This window comes from Ranitomeya imitator, chromosome 7 (genome assembly GCF_032444005.1).
Source record: "Ranitomeya imitator isolate aRanImi1 chromosome 7, aRanImi1.pri, whole genome shotgun sequence".
NCBI classification, from domain to species: Eukaryota; Metazoa; Chordata; class Amphibia; order Anura; family Dendrobatidae; genus Ranitomeya; species Ranitomeya imitator.
Genome location: NC_091288.1, coordinates 202941809 through 202963007, shown reverse-complemented (window position 1 = coordinate 202963007; position 21199 = coordinate 202941809). Strand labels below are relative to the sequence as shown.

The 21199-nt window shown below is 46.0% G+C and overlaps 1 protein-coding gene across 3 annotated transcripts in view; it reads left to right on the top strand.

Moving 5' to 3' along the window:
• The window catches only part of LOC138645258 (ankyrin repeat and fibronectin type-III domain-containing protein 1-like), a 238878-nt gene extending 218115 nt beyond the window's left edge, over positions 1-20763 (top strand). For all 3 annotated transcript variants that reach the window (XM_069734422.1, XM_069734424.1, XM_069734423.1), the window contains 3 exons: positions 15869-16082; positions 16458-17173; positions 19273-20763. In XM_069734422.1, the coding sequence (XP_069590523.1) occupies positions 15869-16082; positions 16458-17173; positions 19273-19563 (1221 nt within the window). In that variant the 3' untranslated portion in view covers positions 19564-20763. The remainder of the gene's footprint in view (positions 1-15868; positions 16083-16457; positions 17174-19272) is intronic.
• The last annotated feature ends 436 nt before the right edge of the window (positions 20764-21199 follow it).

Sequence of the window (21199 nt, the reverse complement as noted above, 5' to 3'; positions counted from 1 at the left end):
TCTCCCTGTCCTGTTCTACGGTCACATACCTGCAGTATCTCTCCGTCATGTTCTACGGTCACATACCTGCAGTATCTCTCCGTCATGTTCTACGGTCACATTCCTGCAGTACCTCTCACTGTCCTGTTCTACGGTCACATACCTGCAGTACCTCTCACTGTCCTGTTCTACGGTCACATACCTGCAGTATCTCTCACTGTCCTGTTCTACGGTCACATACCTGCAGTATCTCTCCCTTTTCTGTTCTACGGTCACATACCTGCAGTACCTCTCCCTGTCCTGTTCTACGGTCACATACCTGCAGTATCTCTCACTGTCCTGTTCTACGGTCACATACCTGCAGTACCTCTCACTGTCCTGTTCTACGGTCACATACCTGCAGTACCTCTCACTGTCCTGTTCTACGGTCACATACCTGCAGTATCTCTCCCTGTCCTGTTCTATGGTCACATACCTGCAGTACCTCTCCCTATCCTGTTCTACGGTCACATACCTGCAGTACCTCTCCCTATCCTGTTCTATGGTCACATACCTGCAGTACCTCTCCCTATCCTGTTCTACGGTCACATACCTGCAGTACCTCTCCCTATCTTGTTTCATGGTCAGGTCACATACCTGCAGTAGCTTTCACTGTCCTGTTCTATGGTCACATACCTGCAGTACCTCTCCCTGTCCTGTTCTACAGTCACATACCTGCAGTACCTCTCCCTATCCTGTTTCATGGTCAGGTCACATACCTGCAGTAGCTTTCACTGTCCTGTTCTATGGTCACATACCTGCAGTATCTCTCCCTGTCCTGTTTCATGGTCAGTTCACATACCTGCAGTATCTCTCCCTGTCCTGTTTCATGGTCAGGTCACATACCTGCAGTACCTCTCCCTATCCTGTTCTATGGTCACATACCTGCAGTATCTCTCCCTGTCCTGTTTCATGGTCAGGTCACATACCTGCAGTATCTCTCCCTGTCCTGTTTCATGGTCAGGTCACATACCTGCAGTACCTCTCCGTCATGTTCTACAGTCACATACCTGCAGTAGCTTTCACTGTCCTGTTCTATGGTCACATACCTGCAGTATCTCTCCCTGTCCTGTTTCATGGTCAGGTCACATACCTGCAGTATCTCTCCCTGTCCTGTTTCATGGTCAGGTCACATACCTGCAGTACCTCTCCCTGTCCTGTTCTACGGTCACATACCTGCAGTATCTCTCCGTCATGTTCTACAGTCACATACCTGCAGTAGCTTTCACTGTCCTGTTCTATGGTCACATACCTGCAGTATCTCTCCCTGTCCTGTTTCATGGTCAGGTGACATACCTGCAGTATCTCTCCCTGTCCTGTTTCATGGTCAGGTCACATACCTGCAGTATCTCTCCCTATCCTGTTCTATGGTCACATACCTGCAGTATCTTTCACTGTCCTGTTCTACGGTCACATACCTGCAGTACCTATCCCTATCCTGTTCTATGGTCACGTACCTGCAGTACCTCTCCCTATCCTGTTCTATGGTCACATACCTGCAGTATCTCTCCCTGTCCTGTTCTACGGTCACATACCTGCAGTATCTCTCCCTATCCTGTTCTATGGACACATACCTGCAGTACCTCTCCCTATCCTGTTCTATGGTCACATACCTGCAGTATCTCTCCCTGTCCTGTTCTATGGTCACATACCTGCAGTACCTCTCCCTATCCTGTTCTATGGTCACATACCTGCAGTATCTCTCCCTGTCCTGTTTCATGGTCAGGTCACATACCTGCAGTATCTCTCCCTATCCTGTTCTATGGACACATACCTGCAGTACCTCTCCCTATCCTGTTCTATGGTCACATACCTGCAGTATCTTTCACTGTCCTGTTCTATGGACACATACCTGCAGTACCTCTCCCTATCCTGTTCTATGGTCACATACCTGCAGTATCTCTCCCTGTCCTGTTTCATGGTCAGGTCACATACCTGCAGTATCTCTCCCTGTCCTGTTTCATGGTCAGGTCACATACCTGCAGTATCTCTCCCTGTCCTGTTTCATGGTCAGGTCACATAACTGCAGTATCTCTCCCTGTCCTGTTTCATGGTCAGGTCACATACCTGCAGTATCTCTCCCTGTCCTGTTCTACGGTCACATACCTACAGTATCTCTCCGTCATGTTCTACGGTCACATACCTGCAGTATCTCTCCCTGTCCTGTTCTATGGTCACATACCTGCAGTATCTCTCCGTCATGTTCTACAGTCACATACCTGCAGTATCTCTCCCTGTCCTGTTCTACGGTCACATACCTGCAGTATCTCTCCGTCATGTTCTACGGTCACATACCTGCAGTATCTCTCCGTCATGTTCTACGGTCACATACCTGCAGTACCTCTCACTGTCCTGTTCTACGGTCACATACCTGCAGTACCTCTCACTGTCCTGTTCTACGGTCACATACCTGCAGTATCTCTCACTGTCCTGTTCTACGGTCACATACCTGCAGTATCTCTCCCTTTTCTGTTCTACGGTCACATACCTGCAGTACCTCTCCCTGTCCTGTTCTACGGTCACATACCTGCAGTATCTCTCACTGTCCTGTTCTACGGTCACATACCTGCAGTACCTCTCACTGTCCTGTTCTACGGTCACATACCTGCAGTACCTCTCACTGTCCTGTTCTACGGTCACATACCTGCAGTATCTCTCCCTGTCCTGTTCTATGGTCACATACCTGCAGTACCTCTCCCTATCCTGTTCTACGGTCACATACCTGCAGTACCTCTCCCTATCCTGTTCTATGGTCACATACCTGCAGTACCTCTCCCTATCCTGTTCTACGGTCACATACCTGCAGTACCTCTCCCTATCTTGTTTCATGGTCAGGTCACATACCTGCAGTAGCTTTCACTGTCCTGTTCTATGGTCACATACCTGCAGTACCTCTCCCTGTCCTGTTCTACAGTCACATACCTGCAGTACCTCTCCCTATCCTGTTTCATGGTCAGGTCACATACCTGCAGTAGCTTTCACTGTCCTGTTCTATGGTCACATACCTGCAGTATCTCTCCCTGTCCTGTTTCATGGTCAGTTCACATACCTGCAGTATCTCTCCCTGTCCTGTTTCATGGTCAGGTCACATACCTGCAGTACCTCTCCCTATCCTGTTCTATGGTCACATACCTGCAGTATCTCTCCCTGTCCTGTTTCATGGTCAGGTCACATACCTGCAGTATCTCTCCCTGTCCTGTTTCATGGTCAGGTCACATACCTGCAGTACCTCTCCGTCATGTTCTACAGTCACATACCTGCAGTAGCTTTCACTGTCCTGTTCTATGGTCACATACCTGCAGTATCTCTCCCTGTCCTGTTTCATGGTCAGGTCACATACCTGCAGTATCTCTCCCTGTCCTGTTTCATGGTCAGGTCACATACCTGCAGTACCTCTCCCTGTCCTGTTCTACGGTCACATACCTGCAGTATCTCTCCGTCATGTTCTACAGTCACATACCTGCAGTAGCTTTCACTGTCCTGTTCTATGGTCACATACCTGCAGTATCTCTCCCTGTCCTGTTTCATGGTCAGGTGACATACCTGCAGTATCTCTCCCTGTCCTGTTTCATGGTCAGGTCACATACCTGCAGTATCTCTCCCTATCCTGTTCTATGGTCACATACCTGCAGTATCTTTCACTGTCCTGTTCTACGGTCACATACCTGCAGTACCTATCCCTATCCTGTTCTATGGTCACGTACCTGCAGTACCTCTCCCTATCCTGTTCTATGGTCACATACCTGCAGTATCTCTCCCTGTCCTGTTCTACGGTCACATACCTGCAGTATCTCTCCCTATCCTGTTCTATGGACACATACCTGCAGTACCTCTCCCTATCCTGTTCTATGGTCACATACCTGCAGTATCTCTCCCTGTCCTGTTCTATGGTCACATACCTGCAGTATCTTTCACTGTCCTGTTCTACGGTCACATACCTGCAGTACCTATCCCTATCCTGTTCTATGGACACATACCTGCAGTACCTCTCCCTATCCTGTTCTATGGTCACATACCTGCAGTATCTCTCCCTGTCCTGTTTCATGGTCAGGTCACATACCTGCAGTATCTCTCCCTGTCCTGTTTCATGGTCAGGTCACATACCTGCAGTATCTCTCCCTGTCCTGTTTCATGGTCAGGTCACATAACTGCAGTATCTCTCCCTGTCCTGTTTCATGGTCAGGTCACATAACTGCAGTATCTCTCACTGTCCTGTTTCATGGTCAGGTCACATACCTGCAGTATCTCTCCCTGTCCTGTTTCATGGTCAGGTCACATACCTGCAGTATCTCTCCCTGTCCTGTTTCATGGTCAGGTCACATAACTGCAGTATCTCTCACTGTCCTGTTTCATGGTCAGGTCACATACCTGCAGTATCTCTCCCTGTCCTGTTTCATGGTCAGGTCACATACCTGCAGTATCTCTCCCTGTCCTGTTTCATGGTCAGGTCACATAACTGCAGTATCTCTCACTGTCCTGTTTCATGGTCAGGTCACATACCTGCAGTATCTCTCCCTGTCCTGTTTCATGGTCAGGTCACATACCTGCAGTATCTCTCACTGTCCTGTTTCATGGTCAGGTCACATACCTGCAGTATCTCTCACTGTCCTGTTCTATGGTCACATACCTGCAGTACCTCTCCCTGTCCGGTTCTACGGTCACATACCTGCAGTATCTCTCCCTGGACCTGTTTCATGGTCAGGTGACATACCTGCAGTATCTCTCCCTATCCTGTTCTATGGTCACATACCTGCAGTATCTCTCACTGTCCTGTTTCATGGTCAGGTGACATACCTGCAGTATCTCTCCCTATCCTGTTCTATGGTCACATACCTGCAGTATCTCTCACTGTCCTGTTCTATGGTCACATACCTGCAGTACCTCTCCCTGTCCGGTTCTACGGTCACATACCTGCAGTATCTCTCCCTGGACCTGTTTCATGGTCAGTTGACATACCTGCAGTATCTCTCCCTATCCTGTTCTATGGTCACATACCTGCAGTATCTCTCACTGTCCTGTTTCATGGTCAGGTGACATACCTGCAGTATCTCTCCCTATCCTGTTCTATGGTCACATACCTGCAGTATCTCTCCCTATCCTGTTCTATGGTCACATACCTGCAGTATCTTTCACTGTCCTGTTCTACGGTTACATACCTGCAGTACCTCTCCCTGTCCTGTTCTATGGTCACATACCTGCAGTATCTCTCCCTATCCTGTTCTATGGTCACATACCTGCAGTATCTCTCCCTGTCCTGTTCTACGGTTACATACCTGCAGTACCTCTCCCTGTCCTGTTCTATGGTCACATACCTGCAGTACCTCTCCCTGTCCGGTTCTATGGTCACATACCTGCAGTATCTTTCACTGTCCTGTTCTACGGTCACATACCTGCAGTATCTCTCCCTATCCTGTTCTATGGTCACATACCTGCAGTATCTCTCACTGTCCTGTTCTATGGTCACATACCTGCAGTATCTCTCCCTATCCTGTTCTATGGTCACATACCTGCAGTATCTCTCCCTATCCTGTTCTATGGTCACATACCTGCAGTATCTCTCCCTGTCCTGTTCTACGGTTACATACCTGCAGTACCTCTCCCTGTCCTGTTCTATGGTCACATACCTGCAGTACCTCTCCCTGTCCGGTTCTATGGTCACATACCTGCAGTATCTTTCACTGTCCTGTTCTACGGTCACATACCTGCAGTATCTCTCCCTATCCTGTTCTATGGTCACATACCTGCAGTATCTCTCCCTGTCCTGTTCTATGGTCACATACCTGCAGTATCTCTCCGTCATGTTCTACAGTCACATACCTGCAGTATCTCTCCCTGTCCTGTTCTACGGTCACATACCTGCAGTATCTCTCCGTCATGTTCTACGGTCACATACCTGCAGTATCTCTCCGTCATGTTCTATGGTCACATACCTGCAGTACCTCTCACTGTCCTGTTCTACGGTCACATACCTGCAGTACCTCTCACTGTCCTGTTCTACGGTCACATACCTGCAGTACCTCTCACTGTCCTGTTCTACGGTCACATACCTGCAGTATCTCTCCCTGTCCTGTTCTACGGTCACATACCTACAGTATCTCTCCGTCATGTTCTACGGTCACATACCTGCAGTATCTCTCCCTGTCCTGTTCTATGGTCACATACCTGCAGTATCTCTCCGTCATGTTCTACAGTCACATACCTGCAGTATCTCTCCCTGTCCTGTTCTACGGTCACATACCTGCAGTATCTCTCCGTCATGTTCTACGGTCACATACCTGCAGTATCTCTCCGTCATGTTCTACGGTCACATTCCTGCAGTACCTCTCACTGTCCTGTTCTACGGTCACATACCTGCAGTACCTCTCACTGTCCTGTTCTACGGTCACATACCTGCAGTATCTCTCACTGTCCTGTTCTACGGTCACATACCTGCAGTATCTCTCCCTTTTCTGTTCTACGGTCACATACCTGCAGTACCTCTCCCTGTCCTGTTCTACGGTCACATACCTGCAGTATCTCTCACTGTCCTGTTCTACGGTCACATACCTGCAGTACCTCTCACTGTCCTGTTCTACGGTCACATACCTGCAGTACCTCTCACTGTCCTGTTCTACGGTCACATACCTGCAGTATCTCTCCCTGTCCTGTTCTATGGTCACATACCTGCAGTACCTCTCCCTATCCTGTTCTACGGTCACATACCTGCAGTACCTCTCCCTATCCTGTTCTATGGTCACATACCTGCAGTACCTCTCCCTATCCTGTTCTACGGTCACATACCTGCAGTACCTCTCCCTATCTTGTTTCATGGTCAGGTCACATACCTGCAGTAGCTTTCACTGTCCTGTTCTATGGTCACATACCTGCAGTACCTCTCCCTGTCCTGTTCTACAGTCACATACCTGCAGTACCTCTCCCTATCCTGTTTCATGGTCAGGTCACATACCTGCAGTAGCTTTCACTGTCCTGTTCTATGGTCACATACCTGCAGTATCTCTCCCTGTCCTGTTTCATGGTCAGTTCACATACCTGCAGTATCTCTCCCTGTCCTGTTTCATGGTCAGGTCACATACCTGCAGTACCTCTCCCTATCCTGTTCTATGGTCACATACCTGCAGTATCTCTCCCTGTCCTGTTTCATGGTCAGGTCACATACCTGCAGTATCTCTCCCTGTCCTGTTTCATGGTCAGGTCACATACCTGCAGTACCTCTCCGTCATGTTCTACAGTCACATACCTGCAGTAGCTTTCACTGTCCTGTTCTATGGTCACATACCTGCAGTATCTCTCCCTGTCCTGTTTCATGGTCAGGTCACATACCTGCAGTATCTCTCCCTGTCCTGTTTCATGGTCAGGTCACATACCTGCAGTACCTCTCCCTGTCCTGTTCTACGGTCACATACCTGCAGTATCTCTCCGTCATGTTCTACAGTCACATACCTGCAGTAGCTTTCACTGTCCTGTTCTATGGTCACATACCTGCAGTATCTCTCCCTGTCCTGTTTCATGGTCAGGTGACATACCTGCAGTATCTCTCCCTGTCCTGTTTCATGGTCAGGTCACATACCTGCAGTATCTCTCCCTATCCTGTTCTATGGTCACATACCTGCAGTATCTTTCACTGTCCTGTTCTACGGTCACATACCTGCAGTACCTATCCCTATCCTGTTCTATGGTCACGTACCTGCAGTACCTCTCCCTATCCTGTTCTATGGTCACATACCTGCAGTATCTCTCCCTGTCCTGTTCTACGGTCACATACCTGCAGTATCTCTCCCTATCCTGTTCTATGGACACATACCTGCAGTACCTCTCCCTATCCTGTTCTATGGTCACATACCTGCAGTATCTCTCCCTGTCCTGTTCTATGGTCACATACCTGCAGTATCTTTCACTGTCCTGTTCTACGGTCACATACCTGCAGTACCTATCCCTATCCTGTTCTATGGACACATACCTGCAGTACCTCTCCCTATCCTGTTCTATGGTCACATACCTGCAGTATCTCTCCCTGTCCTGTTTCATGGTCAGGTCACATACCTGCAGTATCTCTCCCTGTCCTGTTTCATGGTCAGGTCACATACCTGCAGTATCTCTCCCTGTCCTGTTTCATGGTCAGGTCACATAACTGCAGTATCTCTCCCTGTCCTGTTTCATGGTCAGGTCACATACCTGCAGTATCTCTCCCTGTCCTGTTCTACGGTCACATACCTACAGTATCTCTCCGTCATGTTCTACGGTCACATACCTGCAGTATCTCTCCCTGTCCTGTTCTATGGTCACATACCTGCAGTATCTCTCCGTCATGTTCTACAGTCACATACCTGCAGTATCTCTCCCTGTCCTGTTCTACGGTCACATACCTGCAGTATCTCTCCGTCATGTTCTACGGTCACATACCTGCAGTACCTCTCACTGTCCTGTTCTACGGTCACATACCTGCAGTACCTCTCACTGTCCTGTTCTACGGTCACATACCTGCAGTATCTCTCACTGTCCTGTTCTACGGTCACATACCTGCAGTATCTCTCCCTTTTCTGTTCTACGGTCACATACCTGCAGTACCTCTCCCTGTCCTGTTCTACGGTCACATACCTGCAGTATCTCTCACTGTCCTGTTCTACGGTCACATACCTGCAGTACCTCTCACTGTCCTGTTCTACGGTCACATACCTGCAGTACCTCTCACTGTCCTGTTCTACGGTCACATACCTGCAGTATCTCTCCCTGTCCTGTTCTATGGTCACATACCTGCAGTACCTCTCCCTATCCTGTTCTACGGTCACATACCTGCAGTACCTCTCCCTATCCTGTTCTATGGTCACATACCTGCAGTACCTCTCCCTATCCTGTTCTACGGTCACATACCTGCAGTACCTCTCCCTATCTTGTTTCATGGTCAGGTCACATACCTGCAGTAGCTTTCACTGTCCTGTTCTATGGTCACATACCTGCAGTACCTCTCCCTGTCCTGTTCTACAGTCACATACCTGCAGTACCTCTCCCTATCCTGTTTCATGGTCAGGTCACATACCTGCAGTAGCTTTCACTGTCCTGTTCTATGGTCACATACCTGCAGTATCTCTCCCTGTCCTGTTTCATGGTCAGTTCACATACCTGCAGTATCTCTCCCTGTCCTGTTTCATGGTCAGGTCACATACCTGCAGTACCTCTCCCTATCCTGTTCTATGGTCACATACCTGCAGTATCTCTCCCTGTCCTGTTTCATGGTCAGGTCACATACCTGCAGTATCTCTCCCTGTCCTGTTTCATGGTCAGGTCACATACCTGCAGTACCTCTCCGTCATGTTCTACAGTCACATACCTGCAGTAGCTTTCACTGTCCTGTTCTATGGTCACATACCTGCAGTATCTCTCCCTGTCCTGTTTCATGGTCAGGTCACATACCTGCAGTATCTCTCCCTGTCCTGTTTCATGGTCAGGTCACATACCTGCAGTACCTCTCCCTGTCCTGTTCTACGGTCACATACCTGCAGTATCTCTCCGTCATGTTCTACAGTCACATACCTGCAGTAGCTTTCACTGTCCTGTTCTATGGTCACATACCTGCAGTATCTCTCCCTGTCCTGTTTCATGGTCAGGTGACATACCTGCAGTATCTCTCCCTGTCCTGTTTCATGGTCAGGTCACATACCTGCAGTATCTCTCCCTATCCTGTTCTATGGTCACATACCTGCAGTATCTTTCACTGTCCTGTTCTACGGTCACATACCTGCAGTACCTATCCCTATCCTGTTCTATGGTCACGTACCTGCAGTACCTCTCCCTATCCTGTTCTATGGTCACATACCTGCAGTATCTCTCCCTGTCCTGTTCTACGGTCACATACCTGCAGTATCTCTCCCTATCCTGTTCTATGGACACATACCTGCAGTACCTCTCCCTATCCTGTTCTATGGTCACATACCTGCAGTATCTCTCCCTGTCCTGTTCTATGGTCACATACCTGCAGTATCTTTCACTGTCCTGTTCTACGGTCACATACCTGCAGTACCTATCCCTATCCTGTTCTATGGACACATACCTGCAGTACCTCTCCCTATCCTGTTCTATGGTCACATACCTGCAGTATCTCTCCCTGTCCTGTTTCATGGTCAGGTCACATACCTGCAGTATCTCTCCCTGTCCTGTTTCATGGTCAGGTCACATACCTGCAGTATCTCTCCCTGTCCTGTTTCATGGTCAGGTCACATAACTGCAGTATCTCTCCCTGTCCTGTTTCATGGTCAGGTCACATAACTGCAGTATCTCTCACTGTCCTGTTTCATGGTCAGGTCACATACCTGCAGTATCTCTCCCTGTCCTGTTTCATGGTCAGGTCACATACCTGCAGTATCTCTCCCTGTCCTGTTTCATGGTCAGGTCACATAACTGCAGTATCTCTCACTGTCCTGTTTCATGGTCAGGTCACATACCTGCAGTATCTCTCCCTGTCCTGTTTCATGGTCAGGTCACATACCTGCAGTATCTCTCCCTGTCCTGTTTCATGGTCAGGTCACATAACTGCAGTATCTCTCACTGTCCTGTTTCATGGTCAGGTCACATACCTGCAGTATCTCTCCCTGTCCTGTTTCATGGTCAGGTCACATACCTGCAGTATCTCTCACTGTCCTGTTTCATGGTCAGGTCACATACCTGCAGTATCTCTCACTGTCCTGTTCTATGGTCACATACCTGCAGTACCTCTCCCTGTCCGGTTCTACGGTCACATACCTGCAGTATCTCTCCCTGGACCTGTTTCATGGTCAGGTGACATACCTGCAGTATCTCTCCCTATCCTGTTCTATGGTCACATACCTGCAGTATCTCTCACTGTCCTGTTTCATGGTCAGGTGACATACCTGCAGTATCTCTCCCTATCCTGTTCTATGGTCACATACCTGCAGTATCTCTCACTGTCCTGTTCTATGGTCACATACCTGCAGTACCTCTCCCTGTCCGGTTCTACGGTCACATACCTGCAGTATCTCTCCCTGGACCTGTTTCATGGTCAGTTGACATACCTGCAGTATCTCTCCCTATCCTGTTCTATGGTCACATACCTGCAGTATCTCTCACTGTCCTGTTTCATGGTCAGGTGACATACCTGCAGTATCTCTCCCTATCCTGTTCTATGGTCACATACCTGCAGTATCTCTCCCTATCCTGTTCTATGGTCACATACCTGCAGTATCTTTCACTGTCCTGTTCTACGGTTACATACCTGCAGTACCTCTCCCTGTCCTGTTCTATGGTCACATACCTGCAGTATCTCTCCCTATCCTGTTCTATGGTCACATACCTGCAGTATCTCTCCCTGTCCTGTTCTACGGTTACATACCTGCAGTACCTCTCCCTGTCCTGTTCTATGGTCACATACCTGCAGTACCTCTCCCTGTCCGGTTCTATGGTCACATACCTGCAGTATCTTTCACTGTCCTGTTCTACGGTCACATACCTGCAGTATCTCTCCCTATCCTGTTCTATGGTCACATACCTGCAGTATCTCTCACTGTCCTGTTCTATGGTCACATACCTGCAGTATCTCTCCCTATCCTGTTCTATGGTCACATACCTGCAGTATCTCTCCCTATCCTGTTCTATGGTCACATACCTGCAGTATCTCTCCCTGTCCTGTTCTACGGTTACATACCTGCAGTACCTCTCCCTGTCCTGTTCTATGGTCACATACCTGCAGTATCTTTCACTGTCCTGTTCTACGGTCACATACCTGCAGTATCTCTCCCTATCCTGTTCTATGGTCACATACCTGCAGTATCTCTCCCTATCCTGTTCTATGGTCACATACCTGCAGTATCTCTCCCTGTCCTGTTCTACGGTTACATACCTGCAGTATCTCTCCCTATCCTGTTCTATGGTCACATACCTGCAGTATCTCTCCCTGTCCTGTTCTACGGTTACATACCTGCAGTACCTCTCCCTGTCCTGTTCTATGGTCACATACCTGCAGTACCTCTCCCTGTCCTGTTCTATGGTCACATACCTGCAGTATCTTTCACTGTCCTGTTCTACGGTCACATACCTGCAGTATCTCTCCCTATCCTGTTCTATGGTCACATACCTGCAGTATCTCTCACTGTCCTGTTCTATGGTCACATACCTGCAGTATCTCTCCCTATCCTGTTCTATGGTCACATACCTGCAGTATCTCTCCCTATCCTGTTCTATGGTCACATACCTGCAGTATCTCTCCCTGTCCTGTTCTACGGTTACATACCTGCAGTACCTCTCCCTGTCCTGTTCTATGGTCACATACCTGCAGTACCTCTCCCTGTCCGGTTCTATGGTCACATACCTGCAGTATCTTTCACTGTCCTGTTCTACGGTCACATACCTGCAGTATCTCTCCCTATCCTGTTCTATGGTCACATACCTGCAGTATCTCTCCCTGTCCTGTTTCATGGTCAGGTCACATACCTGCAGTATCTCTCCCTGTCCTGTTTCATGGTCAGGTCACATACCTGCAGTATCTCTCCCTATACAACTAAATGCAACTAAAAAAGCTAAATAAAATAAAGTTAATCGGAATCACCTCATGTCATTAGCTGGTGGTTTTATTGATGGAAATCTGGCTGACTCTTGCGATTAAAAATGGAAAAACTTCCCAGAGCAATATGGCGGTTACAGTTGAACACAAGGGCCTTACAAGAAATGCATTTTCACAGAATTGACGTTTAATTTCACGTAATCAAAAACACAAAGTGGCTGCAGTCAGATTTGCTTGGCTGAAAATGCCATACAAATACCATTGCACATTATGAAGCGCCAGCAAAATCCCACATGTCTTTTCAATCGATCATTCACACAATATTTTCACACAACCGTCAGCCAAAAAATAGAAAAAAAATCATTTCAGCTCAATTCTTTGTAACCTATATAAACAGCAGAAGGATGATTCATGGCAGCGTCACTACGGCATTTGGACACGGTGAGGCGCCATTATTTGGCCATGGTACGGAGGTGTGAATTTGTATTGGATTGTCTTCGTATGGCATAGTTATTTGTGTGGTAGTAATCAGCCTCTGTATAGCGGTATTAGTCGGGCACTGCATGCAGTTTTTGTTTGCATTTTCTATGCTCATTTTTAGCTGTATAAATCTGCACCTTTAGCTGTAGCCGTTGCTGAAATGTTCTACCTTCCTCTCCTTACAAAAAAAGGATGGGGACTCGCTCTACAGATTGCTTCACAGACTCCGAACTAGTCCTGATGTTTCAGAAAAATGCTAAAAGCAGAAGTGGCTGTCCTCTGAGAACTATTCCTCTAGACCCCCATATTCCTCCCCGCTCCGTTCAGCTGAGTGTATATGTGTTCTCAATAGGGATTGGGTAGTAAGCCACTGCCAGACACATCTTGTGGCGTCTTATCTCCCAGAGGACAAATGATCAGGCATGTTGATTTCCAACATGCCCAACCTTTTTTTTCCGCAACTTCTGCTGTCGTAGGAGACTCTGTAAACCCCATACACATTAGATAATAAAATGTGGTTGATCTACATTGCCACATAAAGAGAAAGCAGTGCAAAAACACAGCAAATGATATTAATACCTACAGGTGTATTTAGATATTTTATGTTTTTGTGTTATTTCCATTTTTTCTTTTTGTTATATTTGTTTCATCTTCTGTTGTTATCCTTCCTGTTATTACTTGGTCTGTCATTATGAGAAGACAGACTCCGGAATAAGCAAATGTATACAGCACTTAATTATGGAAATACCAAATAATGGACGTGAGCTCATTCCCCCCCGGGATCAACGTCTACTTTAGCTTGCGGTAGACAACATTTCATTTCGTCTGGCAAGAACGCATGTAAAGTACAGGTATGAATTAAGCCATGGGCAGCTCTAAATCAACAAGTCTATTGACGAGGACGCATAAAGTTTAATTGTAGGGAAGGGCTGCCTGATAAATCCGAGATCTCATTCATTCTTGGCTTCGGACTTGAATCTCGACGGTTCCTCCCATTACCACTTATGAAGCCTTTCTGTAAACACAGCCATTACACTGTGTGTAATGGGGGGTTGGATGGAGCCATTGGCATTCCTATGGATTGCATATTGTTCTGGAGTCTGGGTCAGACAGTATTCGCTTTTAACCATTCTGCTGCCCACAGGTGCCATGAGTTCTAAGATGATCATTTTACAAGCCGCATAGGACACTGGTCGTATTACTAAAGTCTTTGTTTTTGTTAATGATTATTACTTAGTAGAAGCCAGCGGTGTTTTTTTGCCCACGCATCCAAATAGCACTTCTGTGGCCCTGCTGGAAAGGAATAGCAAAGCAATCCCCCTATGAGTAAGACAAGTTTGCTGGCACGGAGCGGGTATGCGGGAGGAGATTTAATACATGCTTTGATAACTGTATAAGTGTATGGCTGCACCAGCCAACAGGATAAAGACTGGGAGACCTTTTCACCACTAATACAGACCTGACCTTGCCAAGTCCCACAGAGGAAGTCGGGGAGATACGCTGTGTATGAAGGCGTGTGTACTGATTCTGCTTGGAGCAGACGTCTCCGTGCCATTTATTTATCATGGCAGTCTGTTCTTTGGCTAATGGGGCTATTGGTTGGGAGGCAATTGTAGGAGTCGTCTGGTCTGACCAGGCCGTGCTCCTGCAGAGTTGAGTCTGCAATTTTTATTCTTATGCTTTTTTTTTGTTTCTCATTTGATATCTTGAGTTACATAAAAATGCAGGTTTTCTCCCATTAGGTTTGGAAAACCGAAACATTTAACATTTGTTTTGTTTTGCAAAATATTGCGAGCAGATTATTGTTTGGATGGGGTGAATGTCTCAGCCTGTCGTATAGCACAATCCGAAAACCTTTCCAGTCTTAATGTTTTATACCCTACTCATCTCCTTGCTGTTTGTATACTGGAAATATCCACAGTGGATAAAGCATTAAAGGTCACCAGATATTAGATGAAAGTCAGCCGAACCGAGCTATTTCAGATGGACCGGACGACCATCTCATGTGTACGCGGGTCTCCCAACTCTCGCCCAACAGATGATCCCGAAGTTGAAATTTCAATGCCTGATCCATTTGTTTTCAGGGAAGATAAAACCACAGCCAGAGTTTTCTGGCAGCAGCTTTTATTACTCTCTCCCTCTCGGCCAAGTCAATAATTCCCATGTATAGCGGAGTTGGCGGTCGGTCTAACGATCGGCCAAATGATACCTCATATGTATGGACAGCTTTAAGAAAAGGTCCTATGGAAAATACACTGATCGGAGGGCGATTTACTGCTGGAACTTTCCAAGATCAACAGCGGAAACCTGGTATTGAATGTTTGATTTCAATGTGACAATGTAACGCTTCATTTTCCCTGTGGTATCGCTGCAGGGAAATCAATGGGACGTCCATATAATGCATAAATCTAACGAGCCAGTCCGAGAGAGTGAGACAGTCTTTGTAGCCATTCACATTACATAAAAGTCTTGAGCCGTTGGACGGACAATCGTCTGGAGTGGTCGTTACACCATTCTCATTTTAGTCCAAATTGGCCATCACCGTCATTAAACCCGGCCATCCGTGTTCACAAACACTGGGTGAAGGAGGATTGATCTTACTGGGAATATTTTTTCTAAGGAAGTTAGTCTACAGAAAGTTCTTTCTTTTCCCAAAAGGCATTCATCCATGAACTATTGGTTAAAAAAATGTAAACACGGCCAAATTAGTTTGGTTTGATTATGGAGTGTGATTGATTTGTGTTTAATTTCACCCATTAAACAATAATTTGGGTTGAAATAATTACTTTTCAGCAACTAAAGTCTAATTGATCTTTACTCAATTTACTCAAAATCTTGTTGGTCAATTTTTGATCCTTACAGCAAATGGAAGAGATCTGGAGGGAGATGCGATGGATGATGGATGCCCTACAACATGCCAGGTACAAACAACCATCATGTGCTGTACCCCTCACCTGGTTCCTCAATGGTTCTGGAGAAATATTCTTCAAGGAGAAAGCTCAGTCTACTTCATCGCACCTGGACTACTTTCCATCTCCAACTCCCTCTCCTGAAACGAATCGAAAGCTGAACACAGGTCAGTAGGAACTTCTGTACTTTAGAAGGTCATAGTCAGTGGGTGGATGACGGGTCATATAGGTACACGTCTGTCAATGGCTCTGTTTGTATCATACATCGTCCATTTCATCAGATTCGCATGCACTGAATTTCTTCCTGTGAAACTGACAGTAACCACAATGTCAAGCTCCATTTGTATCTGTTGTGAGGCTATGTCCACACAACCGCTGAGGCAAATCAGTCAAACACCATCCCCAAAAATTCCAAAAATGTACAAGTTCTGCAGTATGGGAACCTTACATATTGTGCAATAGAAGTCCTTGTGCACAGATATTCTGTAAGATGTATCTCAATGAAAGTATTATAACCCCTTTCTAATCATTTGCACTTCTAGATCTCCTTGTTGCTCCCTACTCCGATAATGAACTCTTGGATGTGAAGTTCACGAGCCAGTCTTCCCCTCTTCTAGATTCCCATGGTGTATCAGATGAAGAGGGCTCTTCAGAAGTCTTCCTTGCTACTGACAGTGATTATGACTCTAGCAGAGCCCAAAGTCCGAAAGAACTAGACCTGGTTTACTCCTCTGGGCAGGAATGCGGCAGGAGGACCATCCGTAGCTTCAGAGATGGAACGCCCGATGTTCTGCAAACACATGAGCCCAAAGTATTGACTCAGGAAGATGATCGTCCACAACAGCTTTATGACAGTGACTTTGTGCTTCCAAGCCGCCAGATTGAACTTTTACGCATTACTGAAAAGCGGCAAGCTTACTGCGTCCGTACCAGCAGCCTGGACTTTCCCAAGCAGCCTTACAAGGCCTCTCGAAAGTCCTGTCCAGGATCCGTAGACAGCTCTCCGACAGAGTCCAAACCTACAAGTCACCGCAGTGTCCGGGGCTTGAGGACAAGCACTTCTTTTACCCCGGACAATGATCAGCTGTGTGATAACTCTCAGAGAATTTACCGCACTCACTCTGTGGAGTGGACACACGACTTCCAAGAGCCTTTGGAAAGGAAAATTGTATCTGGCCAAGGAAAAAAGAATCACTCTGTAACTTTACGGATATATCCACAATACGAGACTGGTCTGTCTAAAGAGATGAGTGTTAAGGTACTGTGGCTGAAGGCCTGTATGTGTTGTGTGATTTGTGACATATTTTACTCTTACAAATTTCACAAAAACTAAACATTTATATTTGTCCATAATCTTTGACTAAAGCGCCAAGATTTATGTTTATCAGATTTTATATATCTCAGATTTTTTTTTTAAGATTGGAGAGATATACAATAAGAAAAAATGAAAATGCCATTTTCTTAAAAAAAAAATAAAAAATATTATGCTGCATAATCGCGACCAGGGTGGATAAAAATATGACACCGCTGCCCCTTGCTCTAAATGAGAACTTGCCTGTTCTCTTACATCTTTGTACTTTTACACTTTTTCTATTATTAACTAGGGTTAGGGCTAGGGATTGGTTTGGGATTGTGCTGCGGTAATAAAATAGTTACATAAAAAATGTAAGAAACAAAAAAAGCAATAAAACAATTAAACAATATATAACACTTACGTATTTTTCTGCTTTTTTGCTAAAATTAAAAAAAAAATAAAACAGTCAAAACTACAAACTATAATTACATCAATATTATCCTGAAATCAGACTGTTTAAAGGGATTGCTAATAATTCATTTGTTATGGGGTGCAAAATACTACATTGCCCGGGTTCTGGCGACCCATGCTACATCGCTGTGCGTACGAACAGCTTAGGCTACTTTCACACTAGCGTTAACTGCAATCCGCCGCAATGCGTCGTTTTGCAGAAAAAACGCATCCTGCAAAAGTGCTTGCAGGATGCGTTTTTCCCCCATAGACTTGTATTGACGATGCATTGCGACGGATTGCCACACGTCACATCCGTCATGCGATGGATGCGTTGTGCTTCTGCGGACCGTTGGGAGCAAAAAACGCTACATGTAACGTTTTTTGCTCCTGACAGACCGCTTTTTCCGACCGAGCATGCGCGGCCGGAACTCCGCCCCCACCTCCCCGCACCTTACAATGGGGCAGCGGATGCGCCGGAGAAATGCATCCGCTGCCTCCATTGTGCAATGCGTTAAACGCTAGCGTCGGAATCTCTCCCCGACGCATTGCGACGGGGAGATTCCGACGCTAGTGTGAAAGTAGCCTTACAGTCCCACGGTCGTCAACAGCCCTAGTTACATTACCTATTCTTCACATGGTGGTATCTCTGGTCTCCATTCAGTGTGGGTTTAATTAGGCCAGATGAGACACATGGATGTACTGCGGACTGGGATACAATTGTATTCACCCCATATGTGATACAGCCGATCCTCAGCGTGAAGATCATCATACTGGTCCAGGGCTTCTTAAACTAGTTTTACAATAGTAGTTATGCCAAAATAAGAATTGTTCAATTATTCACAAATGGGGGAAGGACGTCCCCAGTGAGGCCTTTCCTAAGCTTTACAATGCACTGGCCTACACCAGGTCTCAAGTTGAACCCAACAGAGATGTAGCAGGAGCAACTGGTGAGAGCTAAACTCGTTCTGAAAGAGCAACATAACCGTATGGCTGCGTATTGATTATAAAGGTGGTGTGAATTTATAGGGGTTGCCCAGCTAATAATCATCCAGAAAAATGTTGGCAACTGTGATCTAAGAACTTTCCAAAAAAAATGTTACGCCCTGACCCTTCCACAAACACCCAATTTTGGGCAGGAAGTACATAAACCCAGCCCCCTTATGGCTGAGGAGTCACAGGAAATCAGTAAGAGACGGCAACTATGGCTTAAACTGAGTTTAAAGAAACTAAAAGAAGCCATACTGGTCTCTCAAGTCCTCAGAAGCTCCTTTTCTGAGCCTCACCTGGTCCACGCTGATATCTTCTTTCTGGTCTTGTCTTGATGCCAATCACTGGCTACAGAAGTGACCCACCTCACCCAATGATTGGCAGAGGAGACATTAATCGAGTCAGGACCAGGAATTGGAGACCAGCACGTACGGGCGTCATTTACTTTTCCATATTGGCAAATCGCTGTGACAAATATGCAATAAAAGGGGACATCCGGAATGAGGTGGGGGGCAGGATGCTTTAGTACAGAACTGTTAGGATTTTGGCAACTTTGATGTGGACAGAAGCACCGTACCGAACCAATAAAATATTTTATTTTTCTTTCCTTTCTGTATGACCAGTTACATATAACGAGCAAAACAGCAGCTCGGGAAGTTGTAAAGCTGGTGGTCCTCCAGATGAACGAGATCTCCAGGAGCATGCTTGGAACTTCAGAAGGCTACTGTTACGCTGAAGACCAGTTGGACCATTTTGCACTGGTTTTCACTTCTGAAACCAATAAGGAGCAGTGGCTGGACGATGACTTTCTGCCTTTCTCACTTCAGAGCTCGTGGAACATAGGTCACTTCTCCGTCCGCATTCGAGAAACGTCTCCTTTGCATTTTCAGTATGGTCCGGCGACAACAGTATGAGAGTCGTCCTCAGGTTGGGGTTTCACCCGGTCAACCTGTCAGGTCAAATTTAATGCTTCCTTCACGTAATAAAGTATTACTCCTTGCGCTGAAAGGTAAACTCCAGTTGAAAAGTAAGAGGTTTAAGATGCATTTGCGCTTTTTTCTTTTTCTTTTCCTCCTTTTCTTGTCAACCAAAGACTTTATTTTCCTGACCATGAAAGAGAAAAATTTGACTGGCACATGAGAATGTATCTTTTACCACAACGTCTTCACTGGAAAGGAATTTGGAAAGAAGTATTTTTAGAAGAACATAGAACATACCACTCACACCAAAAGAAGCAATACATATTTCTCCTCCCTTACCCCCATCCATCCCTTTTCACAAATTAAAAAAAAAACATTTGGGTTTTATTGATGTAGAAACCACAGAGACATAATGGGACATTGGATGGCGGTCCACCCGTATGTACCCAGAGGATAGAACAAACAAATAATAACCACAAGATTTTTTTTTTTCTATTAAATAATATTGTTTTTTGTGCTTGTTTTACTGTATCCTGGAAAAAAAAATATTTTGTTGCACAATAAGAAAAAAAAAATTCATATATTTAAAAAAAAAAAAATCTAGGCATCTGATGCCGTCTGTCGACTACTCCCCTCTTCGTATGCTTTCGTTTTTAGGTAACTGCATCTCACTGATATATTTTCCCGTTATTGCCATAAAGTCTGTGCCACGGCGGAGTTATCCCTTCGTTTCAGTGCTGTGAATTGGCTTGCCTACGTCCAACCGCATGATGTTTTCAAGTACGCCTCTGTTTAGTCGATGGGTATATTGAAATCTTTTGTGCTTCACAGTACAGATTGGTGGTGGTGCTGCCGTGAGAATATCATTGAACTCGCTCCTCGAAGGCCGTACCAGTCCAAGCTCCGACATAAGCAAATTGGTTTTTGGATTCTATTTGTTGAATGATGTGCTCTATACTGATGCCTAGATCTTGTTACTCTATGTTCCTACCTCTGATGCCCATCCTCCGCCATTCCGAACTTCTCTCTCTCTCTCTCCTCCTTTTCTTTTGTCTTCTAATGAGCCAGACGAGAAGAAACACATATCATTGGTTGTTTCTATTTCTGTAATAATAAAGACATCACGTGGTGATGAACAAAACTTTTACAGCACTGGTGCTATGATTGTACAAACATTAAATTGTTTTATCATTACACTTGTCAATATTATAAGCAATTCTGTGCCGTGTATGTAATCGGATCATAGTGGTGACTGCCGGTAGCATTTATTAAATACTTAAAAGGGGTTATCAGGGACTTTTAGTATTTTTTCATGTTGGGCTAAGAATTAACAGACAAGTAGTCCCCCAGCTTCTGCTGACATTACGTCGACAGATCAACATCTTTTCTTCCACTTTCTCTGTTGTAGGGGCATCTCTGCTAATGTTATGGTGATTGACAGGCCGGCTGACAATCAGCATGACGTCCCTTTCAGAAGGGCAGAGCGGAATAGAAAATGCTGCTCTGTTGATGAGAGAGGAAATGAAGCAGGGAATCGCCTGTACACATCATCCCTATGCAGAACAGGCCCCATGTTAAAAAATATTCATAGTCCCCGTTTAACCCCTTTAAAGAGAATCTGCCATCAGCT